General features: G+C 60.6%; 1 protein-coding gene across 7 annotated transcripts in view; it reads left to right on the forward strand.

The window, feature by feature from the left end:
- HDAC7 (histone deacetylase 7) overlaps positions 1 to 6240 on the forward strand; it is a 78166-nt gene extending 71926 nt beyond the window's left edge. For 5 of the 7 annotated variants that reach the window (XM_057413939.1, XM_057413940.1, XM_057413937.1 and 2 more), the window contains 14 exons: positions 405 to 633; positions 1089 to 1222; positions 1923 to 2043; positions 2184 to 2233; positions 3275 to 3382; positions 3555 to 3610; positions 3797 to 3884; positions 4163 to 4282; positions 4487 to 4584; positions 4675 to 4793; positions 4975 to 5108; positions 5196 to 5280; positions 5459 to 5597; positions 6095 to 6240. In XM_057413939.1, the coding sequence (XP_057269922.1) occupies positions 405 to 633; positions 1089 to 1222; positions 1923 to 2043; positions 2184 to 2233; positions 3275 to 3382; positions 3555 to 3610; positions 3797 to 3884; positions 4163 to 4282; positions 4487 to 4584; positions 4675 to 4793; positions 4975 to 5108; positions 5196 to 5280; positions 5459 to 5597; positions 6095 to 6140 (1527 nt within the window). In that variant the 3' untranslated portion in view covers positions 6141 to 6240. The remainder of the gene's footprint in view (positions 1 to 404; positions 634 to 1088; positions 1223 to 1922; positions 2044 to 2183; positions 2234 to 3274; positions 3383 to 3554; positions 3611 to 3796; positions 3885 to 4162; positions 4283 to 4486; positions 4585 to 4674; positions 4794 to 4974; positions 5109 to 5195; positions 5281 to 5458; positions 5598 to 6094) is intronic. The other 2 variants (XM_057413942.1, XM_057413938.1) reach the window with 1 other exon arrangement.
- The last annotated feature ends 3892 nt before the right edge of the window (positions 6241 to 10132 follow it).

Genomic DNA, 10132 nt, shown 5'->3' on the forward strand with positions numbered 1-10132 from the left:
TCCAGAAAGGGCTGCTGTGTGAGTAAGGCCACGGGCAGCCCAGCTGTACCTTCCCTGAGCCCCGGTACGACAGGGATGGGAGGTGCAGTCACCCCCCGCAAGGCTGAGCATCATCCCATTGCTTTGCCTTGCAGCAGGGCAGCCCTCCAGCAGAGAGCAGCAGATCATAGAATGGATTGGGTTGGAAGGGAGCTTAAAGCTCACCCAGTCCCAGCTCCTGGCCACGGGAGCTCCAGATGCTGCAGGATGTGTCCCAGCTCCTGCAGCCCCTCTCCAGGCCCCCCCCAGCATGGTTGTATCCAGACCCAGGGAGGGTGCACAGCGCAGGGCTCCCTTTTCCATGCCAAGTGATGCTGCTCTCTGGTTGTGCCTTGCTCTGGATGCTCACCGACCCCTCTCTCCAGCAGGCCTATCTGTGGGATTCCTACCAGCGTGTGCAGCAGCAGCTCCTCAAGCGCCAGCCCTCGGCTGACACCCCCATGGTCCCCACCATCCACACGGGGCACAGACCCCTCTCCAGGGCCCAGTCATCTCCTGCCACCGCCACCATCTCCCTTCCTGCCCAGGACACGGCCTCCAAGGCGCTGTCCCTGCCCGTGCAGGAGCAGCCACCCAAGCCCCACTTCACAACAGGTACCAGCAGCCCCTGTGTGGGGCTCTCACCGCCGCAGCAGTGGCTGGGGAGGAGCTGGGAGGGAGGTGGGGATGCTCAGGGGCAGCTTAGCATCAGTCCTGCTCAATCCCACTCATAAATGCTTGCGGTGCTCTGCCTGGCTGCACAAAGAGCAGAGAAGCCACAAGGGTCCCCTTCTCCTTATCTAAGGTGGCTTTTCCAAGCAGGATTCGCCCATCTCGCCCCTTGACTGCTGTCCTGGTCCAGTGATCCTGGCAAGGGTCAGCTCTCTTACACATCCCGAGCAGGATTTGCTTCAAGCATGTTGGGACAGAGGCTCCCATGGTTTGAGGGAGGCTCCAGTCAAACCAAACAGTTTTGGGTCTCATCCAGCCCCTAAAAGGAGCTGATTTTGGGGTCTGCACCACCGAGGCCAGTCCAGTGTGGTGACAGCAGCTCTCCTTGTGCCTTGCAGGGCTGGTTTATGACTCGGTGATGCTCAAACACCAGTGTTCCTGTGGAGACAACAGCAACCACCCCGAGCACGCAGGCAGGATCCAGAGCATCTGGTCCCGTCTGCAGGAGAGGGGCCTGCGCAGCCAGTGCGAGGTGAGCGCCAGCAGCAGGGTGGGAGCTGGAGCCCATCCGGGCTGGGGGTGCTGGTGTGAGCTCTCATGTTATTGGGGTGATGGGGTATCCTGCTCCCACCTCCATCCCTTGCTCTCCCACATCTTCTCAGCTTGTTGACCACCGTTATCCAGAGGGCTTGGGCTCACCCATCGCTGGCAGTGCCAAATTGGAGCATGTTGGTGTGACCATAGAACCATAGAGTGGTTTGGGTTGGAAAGGACCTGAAGATCATCCAGTTCCAACCCCTGCCACGAGCAGGGACCCCTTCCACTGGAGCAGCTTGCTCCAAGCCCCTGTGTCCAACCTGGCCTTGAACACTGCCAGGGATGGGGCAGCCACAGCTTCTCTGGGCACCCTGTGCCAGCGCCTCAGCACCCTCACAGGGCAGAGCTTCTCCCTTATCTCCAACCTAAATCTCCCCCGTTTCAGTCTGACCCCATCACCCCTTGTCCCATCGCTCCAGTCCCTGATGAACTCTTTGGCTGGCAGCAGCCTTGTGCTCTGCTGGAAGCTGGGTGTAGGGAGAGGGCTGATCCCTATGGAAAGGGGGTTTTGGAGCATCAGCGTGGGTTCCACCGTGTTGGGAAACCTCACCCTGGGCTGTCCCTCGGAGCTCGGGTGGGAGAGCCGGCATCTCCCCCTCGGAGCAGCCTGGTCACAGCTCCCCCGTGTGCCGCAGTGCCTGCGGGGCCGCAAGGCCACGCTGGAGGAGCTGCAGTGCGTCCACAGCGAGCGCCACGTCTTCCTCTACGGCACCAACCCCCTCAACCGCCTCAAGCTGGACAACGGGAAGCTGGCCGGTGAGTGCCCAGCCCCAGCCCTCAGCCCCCTGCCCTCCGCTTCCCTGGCCGCTGCTCCTCACCCTGCTGGCAGGCAGCTCCAACCTGGCTGTCCCGCGGCGTTCCCAGCTCTCAGTGCTCGCTGTGCCCTCTCTCCGCAGGGATCCTGTCCCAGCGGATGTTTGTCATGCTGCCCTGCGGAGGGGTGGGGGTAAGTGCGCCGTCTCCGAGCTGCCTGGGGTGGGATGGGGCGCTGCTGTCCCCAGGGAGGGTTGGAGGGGAGGGGGAGCTCCCAAAGCCATTTGGGCTGCTGAGGTTTGGGCAGCCTTAAGTGGGACCTGTGCTCCTGTGTCCTTGGGATGGTGCTAAGCATCCCAGCCCTGCCGGGGGAGCTTTTAATGGCTCCTTACTCTAGAGGCCACAGCCCATCACAGCCGCTTCGGAGAGCCTAGGGTGCCAGAAGGGATGGAGCTGGTGGGAGTGGCTGGGGGAAGCCACAAGCCATGGTCTCCATTGAGGAAGGGGAGCAGTGTCGTGGGGGACAGCAGCTCCCCACTTCTCTCCAGACACCTCTGTGGCCTCTCCTTTCACAGCTTGCCGTTCTGGTTTCTCTCCATTCACTGCGTTCTCCTCTCTTCCTCTCTCTGTCTCTGTCCTTCTCTCTCTTTCAGGAAGGGTCTCACTCCATGCCTTCCTGCTGCCTCTTCTGGTTCTCCTCCTCTCCTTGCCCCCGCTGCTGGGCACCAGCTCTTCTCAGCCCCGTTTGCATCTACTTTCCCTGCTCTGCCTCCCCCTCCCTGCTCCCCTCTGTGCCCCGAAGGCAGGGGGGGGGCTGGAGCTGCCCCTCTCCATGGGCATTGGGGAGCCTTTGAGTTGCACACATGGCGTTGATCAGAAGAGACATTGGGTTTTCCGGCTCTGGCTCAGCCCTTGACGTGATGCTGATCAAACCAACATGTTTGCTTAAACAATACAATAAGATAAAGAAGGTAAAGAGCGTTTTCTTAGTCACTTCCTCCAGCCCCCGGGTGCAGGGGGAGATGCTCTGTGTGGAGCTGAGCTGGGGCTGCCAGCGGGCAGAGGAGCTGCCAGCCTGGAGCTTGCCCCATGGCGTGTGAGGTGGTCCAGCTCCACCATCCCCTCCAGCTTATACAGAGCTTCAACCCCTGGCCCCAGGCAGGGCAGCTGACAGAGACCTTGGTGGTGTGCTGAGCTCCCCTCCACCCTGTCTCACTGCTGCTCTTGCTTCTAGGTGGACAGTGACACCATCTGGAACGAGCTGCATTCCTCCAACGCTGCCCGCTGGGCTGCAGGCAGTGTCACCGAGCTGGCCTTCAAGGTGGCCACCAGGGAGCTGAAGGTAGGGTTGGCTTCACGTGGAGGTCCCAGGGCTGTGCCATCACCCCCTGGCCAGGTGCTCATAGCCCTGTGCTGCTGTGGGCTCCATCCCTGGATGGACCAGTCTCCTGGAGGGGGTGTGTGTGCCACTGGGAGCAGCAGCTCTGAGCACCTTGCCTTTGTTTTGTCCCCAGAATGGCTTTGCTGTGGTGAGGCCCCCAGGACATCACGCGGATCCTTCCACTGCCATGTAAGGGCCCCTTCCCAAGCTGCAGGGAAGCCCCCCAAACCAGCTCCTTGGCTCGAAGTCACTCCAGACTGAGCCCCATCCATCTCCTGGCCAGAGGGAGAGTGGGGAGTGAGCCCATCCTTTGGGGGGAAGCAGGAGGGAAGGATGCTCAGGAGGCATTAACCAGCTCCGACTCCCTCTTCCCAGGGGATTCTGCTTCTTCAACTCAGTGGCCATTGCTGCGAGGCAGCTGCAGCAGAAAGGGAAGCTCAGCAAGATCCTCATTGTGGACTGGGTGAGTGGCCCTGCGTGGCCCTGCTCCTCCCTGGGACATCCCTAAGAAGAGGTGCCTGCATCTCCTCCCAGCTCTGGTTTGGAGCTGGACAATGAGAGCATCAAAACCTCCTCCTGTCGGGAGTGTGACTGGGAGCCACCCATAGGATGGGGAACCAGGAGCAGATCCTGGGGATGGGGGTCCCAGCCAGAGATCCGGTTGCTTTTAGCTCTCTTAAGCTCTTGGGCCACCCTCAAGGCTGAAAAGGAGAGCTTCTGCCAACCTTTTTCTCCCTCCAGGATGTTCACCACGGCAACGGGACCCAGCAGATCTTCTACAGGGACCCCGAGGTTCTCTACATCTCTTTGCATCGTCACGATGACGGCAACTTCTTCCCCGGTAGCGGGGCTGCTGATGAGGTACAGAGCACCTGTGGCCAAGGTGGCAACCAGGAGGGCAGGGCACTGGTGGGCCAGAGCAGAGGGCAGTTCTGTGGCACTGCCTTTCCCATTGATGCCTCGTCCTGCCTGGTTCACCCAGTTGGCTGCCCCAGCATCCCTGCATCACCCAGCATCCCTGCAGGCCTCATCCAGAGCTTCACTGCTGTCCTTGCTCTCTCCCAGGTTGGTGCTGGCCCTGGTGAGGGATTTAACGTCAACGTAGCCTGGACTGGGGGGCTCGACCCCCCTATGGGTGACCCTGAGTATCTGGCTGCTTTCAGGTAGTTCCTTGTGTCTCTGCTCATCTCCTCTCCCGCCCCGTGTCAGGCTGAGCCAGCGCTTCACCCCCCTGTGCTTGCCTTTACCCACAGGACCGTGGTGATGCCGATTGCACACGAGTTCTCACCCGATGTGGTGCTGGTCTCTGCTGGCTTCGACGCAGCCGATGGCCACCCACCCCCCCTGGGTGGCTACAAAGTCTCTGCTAAATGTAAGGAGGTGGAAGCAGCACCAGAGCCTCAGGGCAGGATGTTCCCACTGCCCACCCAGGCTGGGACCGCAGCAGAAGGGGGGGGGGTGCTGGGGAAGAGCTTTGGGGTTGTATCAGCATCAAGGGGCAAGGCACCAGCATTTTGGGGCTAAAAGCCTCCTTGTTGGGCTTTCTCCTCCAGGTTTTGGCTACATGACAAAGCAGCTGATGAGCCTGGCTGGCGGAGCCATCGTCCTCGCTCTAGAAGGTGGCCATGACCTCACAGCCATCTGCGATGCATCCGAGGCCTGTGTGTCAGCCTTGCTGGGCAACGAGGTGGGGGCTGAGGGCTGTCCTGGTTCCCTGAGCCCGGGCCTGGGCACGGTGTCTTCCTGCTGACCCTCTCGTGTCTTCCTTGGGCAGCTCGACCCTCTCCCAGAAGAAAGCATGAGGCAGAAACCCAACGCCAACGCTGTGCGCTCCTTGGAAGCGGTGCTGCAGGTCCAGAGTGAGTGTCCCAGGGCTGGGGCTCTGGGCAAGGGCCAGGAGTTGCCATTTCCTCCCCTTCTCCAAGGGGACACGTGGCATAAAAGACCCCGGTGGAGCCCTCCATCCTCAGGGGAGGGTGATGCCCTTTGGGAAGCCCTGAGCCCCCCCCCTTAACCCTGATGTCTCTTGTCCTGCAGGTAAATACTGGGTGGCTCTGCAGCGCTTTGCCTCCAAGCTGGGCTGCTCCTTCCTGGAGGCGCAGCACCACGAGGCAGAAGAGGTGGAGACAGTCACAGCCTTGGCTTCCCTCTCGGTGGCCGTGATGGTGGAGAAGAGGTGATGCTCTCAACCGACCCTGGGAGATGCGGGTGGCCCTGGGTGCAAGCTGTGCTCCCGCAGCGGGGGCAGCAGAGAAGGGCCCTGTCCTGCAGCCCCGTGAGCTTCTGGGAGGTCAGGACAGCGCTGGCTTTAAGCAGGCTGTGGGACATAGACATTATAACTGCCCTCCCCACCAAGAGCTCTGGTCCTGCAGCCCTCCCGTGCCAGCAGACAGGACCCCAACGTTCAGCATCAGTGGGGGGTTGAGGTCCTGCAGGACCTGGGTTGGCTTCTGGGACATTCAGCGTTGGGGTCTCCCCAGACAAGGTGCAAATGAGACCAAATCCTCCTTGAAGGATGGAGGGGGGGGGGGGGGAACATCACCTCCTTTCAGGACCCTCTCTGTGGGTCTCAATGGATGGACCAGTGAGGCTTGTTGGCCACCTCCAGAAGCCAGCCCCTGGATGCTGTTGTGTCACACAAGGCTCCTCCTCATCTCTCCTGTCCTATTCCAGGCCCCAGGACGAGCCCATGGAGGAGGAAGAGCCCATGAACCAGTGATGAGCGGTGACGTTCTCTGCTCCCCTGCTTCCAGGACGTGGCTGGACTCTCCTGAGCCCAAGCGCTCGCCCTTCACTCCTGGCTTCCCAGCCTCCACATCCTCCTCCTCGGCCCCCCCCCCCCATCCCCCCCCCCCCTGAGTCCTGGCCCCCAATGGCCTGGACCTTTGGCTGCAGAGCCCCATCGAGGATGCTCCTGCAGCCACCTGGAAGACGTCCTCGTGCTCGGGACCGCTGGAGAACCCCCGGCTCCCTGTGCCCGGCGCGGCCTTGCAGACATAGACCTGCAAACAGCCCCCAGCCCTTGGGACCTGACCCCCCCTCCATCCCTCTGGCCTTCCCCTGGGATCTTCCCCCCCTCCTTTGGGCCAGGGGGTGGGTGCTGGGATGGATGCTGCGGCCGTGCTGCGGGTGGTCAGAGCCACCTGTGGGACTGCACCCGGAGCTCCTCCGTGGCCTGGTGGTGATGCCTTTGAGAAGCAGCCCTGTTTAGCTCGGGAGGGACAGGCTCTGTGGCTTCTCATGAAGGTTTCCTGGCTGCCCTTCCCCTGGCGGGCACAAGGTGGATGCTGACATGGGGCACGGGCGCAAGGAGGGGTTGGAAAGCTGTGGACGATGCGCCCAGGCCCTGGGGCTGGGGAAGAGCAAGGGCTGGAGTGTCTGCAGTGCCCAGGATTGCACCTCTGGCTCCTCCTAACCACTAACCAGAGCGGGACCCCTCTGGTGCTGGGGCTCTGATTTGCACTATATACAATTGACGTGTGCTAATGTGAACCTTCCCTGCTCGTCTTTCCATGGGGATTCCAGGAGCAGCCACCTCTTTGTGTGGATGTTCCCGAGGTGGCTCGAGCCCTTCTCAGCATCCTGCTGACCTGAGAGCATCGGTGGTGATGTAGAGTGATCCCTCTGTGGTCCCTAAAGCAGGGGTGGCCCAGTCCCGTCACCCCCTGAGCCCACCCTGGGTTCCTCTTCTCCAGCTCGAGTCCTGTTACCATGGAATCATGGAATGGGATGGGTTGAAGGGACCTTAAAGCTCATCCAGTTCCAACCCCCTGCCATGGGCAAGGACCCCTTTCACTAGAGCAGCTTGTTCCAAGCCCTGTCCAACCTGGCCAGGGATGGGGCAGTCACCTTGGGGTGACAGAGGCAGGGTAACCCCCCCCCCCCCCCCCCAATAAGGTGTCCACCTCCATTTGCCTTCTTCCCATCTCCTCCTGGACCAGGGCATCATCGTGTGGCTCCTCACGCCAGGAGCCTTCCCTGTGTCTTTCCCTGTGTCCCATGGGTTGTCCCATAAGGACAGGTCCCTGCTTAGGGTGCTGGGTGCAGTGGGGCTTGGGGAGGGGATGGATGGGCCACTGAGAGCTGCAGAGGTTGCAGGCTGATTGCTGTAAGGAACAAGGGACGAGAAAGAAAGAAGGAACAAAAGGACCTTGGGAGAATGAACCAGAGCAGGGGCTGGGCTGGGGGGGACAGGGGGGGAATGAATCCCTTCAGGCCTGGCTGGCACCCAGAGCAGTCATCGTGGCATCACCATGGTGCTGCCGGTACCCTCCTCATGGCTGCCTCCAGCCTCATCCTGCTCCTGGTCCTGGCACCCGCTTGCTGGGCAGGAGGGAGGCTCTCAGCCCATGGGGTTAAAAGCACCCCAAAACCTCTCTGTGTCTCCTCAGCTGTAGGTGCTGCCCCTCCAGCCTGCGCTCTCCTGCCCAAGGTGGGCTGATGGGAAGGACCTGCCTTGGGGCACTTGGGTGTTTCTTGTGTCACCAGCAGCCCCTTCCCTCTGCTCCATCCTCTTGGTCCCCCCCATGGTCCCCATGATGCGGTTCCTCTGGTGCCATCTGCCTCAGTTTCCCTTCCCTGCTTGGTCCCAACCTCATTCCCAGTGGATCCCAGCAGGAGCGACGTGACCAGCCCCATCTCCCAACTGGTCTCTTGGGGTTTGAACCCCACCAAGCAATGCAGTGGTGGCATGGGGGGGGTGTTCATGGGAGTATGTGCTTGCTTGGAAGGGTCCCACCTCCCCATAGGGTGTCACCTTCTTGTCCCCAGATGTCCCCTAAACATCCCCTAGGGGGGTATCCACTGAGCAAGGGAGGCTGCTGGGTCGCATGGGTGGAGGTCCTGCCATGGGGCTGCTGGGGGGGATGCTCCCACTGCTTGCTTAGGACCTCACCGGGTTCCCAGCAAGCAGAAGAGTCCCACCATGAAGCCAATGGTGGGATCTCCTCCAGCTCCAGCAAGGAACAATCCTCTGCAGCATCCCTGTGGCCTTCCCCGTGCACCCCAGATGAGCATCCTCCACCCCACTGTAAATGGAGCATGTGGGACCTCCAAAATGGGTACCAGCTTCCCCCAGTCACCCTCATTCCCAAGCTGATGGAGGCTTTGTTGGCCTCGTGCCCCTAAGGATGCTGTGGGACACCCGACGTCGCACTGGGGTGCCCATCCCTTGGGAATGGGGGTGCCTGGGGCTTTGTCCCCACGACAAATGAAGATATTAAGAGCCAGAGCATCTCCAGCTCCTTGCCCTGAACACCTTTCCCCCCCTATAACAGCATCATGAGTGTGAATAGAGAAGAGCAGCCAAGACCTCAGGGCTGATGTTTTCCCCACTTGGGAATAAGGCAAATTTAAGGAAAAACCCCAGGACTCAACACAGTGGTCCTTAAAATAGCAGGAAAAAAGGGAGATTTTAGCCTTTTATTACAAAGTCAGGTCGGAAGCCAAAGCCTCCACTTCCAGAGGTGTTTCCCCTTGGCTTTTAAAGCCCGTTTGATGGGGATGGGGGGGAAGCAAATGTCCATGTCTAAAGGTAGTTTCCCCTTTCCCATATCCAACACATGGCCGGAGCCACCCCAAAGCCCTTTGCAATGGGACTTTCCCTTCCCTGAGCACATTCAGCTCCTTGGGAAGCTCCCGGAGCCGGGAATCCGCTCCCATTGCTCAGCCAGCAACAGGGAATTGCAGAGGGAAAGGCAGCCTGAGCCTGGCTGTCGCTTCCTGGTGGATTCTCTGGTGTGTAATAAAGCCTGAGCAGTAACTGAAGCTGCTCTGGAGTCGCTCCCAACGCTTCTCCCATGCGGATCCCTCCAGGTTCCACTTTATTTCCCCCTTTCTCTGCTATAAGAAGCAAAAAGCCCGGATCCTCTTTTGCCCAATGGATATAAAAGGGGCCGAGCAGCCGCTGATGGGGGGCGCAGGGATGGGCACCAGTTCCTTAGGGATGAACCCGGGAAAATTCCCCCTGGGTTTTCATTATTGGGATTGTCGGGAAGCCCCAAAGCCCCTCCATCACCCCCCAGGATGATGCTGAGACCCGTCCATGGTCTCTGGGTAAGCGGAGGGCGTCGGGAGCCCTGGGGTTCATAGAGGGGGTTCAGCAGACCCCCTCAAAGCCCCTCCATGCCAGGCAGCCCCACAAACCCTGGGGTCCTTATGGTGGAGGCCTTCGGAGGAGGATCAACGTGGACATCACCCATGGAGCCGCGCTCCAGCCTCGGCCAAAGCCTTGGATGCGGCATCTCACATCCATGAGAGGGGCTCTATGGAGCAGTGAGGACCAGGCCGGCAAGGGAGGGTCCAACCCCTTCCCATCACCATCATCATCATCATCATCATCACCATCATCATCATCATCATCATCATCCTGAGAGGAGTTGTCCTGCCTGGTCCTGGCAGGAGGCAGCTGCAGGGGGATATGGGGAGGATGGAGCCTGTTGATCCGGGAGCATCGACTTCTTGGGAAGCAGGAGGAGAGAACTCAGTTCTTACCTGCGAGGCAGGGATAACTCGCCCCCTGAAGAGTTTCATGCTCAGCATCCAAACGGCTCATTCCAGAGCCTGGCTCCGGGATCGGGTCCCTCTTTCCCAGCCCTGAGGTTTGGAAGGGGTTGGCGGGCTGGGATGTGAGGCTCCCATTCTCCTGCTCGCCGCAGGATGCTGTGGTCCGTGTGGGGCTGCTGGGTGGCTGGGGCTGCTCTTCCCATCGAG

This window comes from Pezoporus wallicus, unplaced genomic scaffold (genome assembly GCF_028554395.1).
Source record: "Pezoporus wallicus isolate ANWC-B61680 ecotype Strahan unplaced genomic scaffold, APGP_CSIRO_Pwel_v1 contig_1, whole genome shotgun sequence".
NCBI classification, from domain to species: domain Eukaryota; kingdom Metazoa; phylum Chordata; class Aves; order Psittaciformes; family Psittacidae; genus Pezoporus; species Pezoporus wallicus.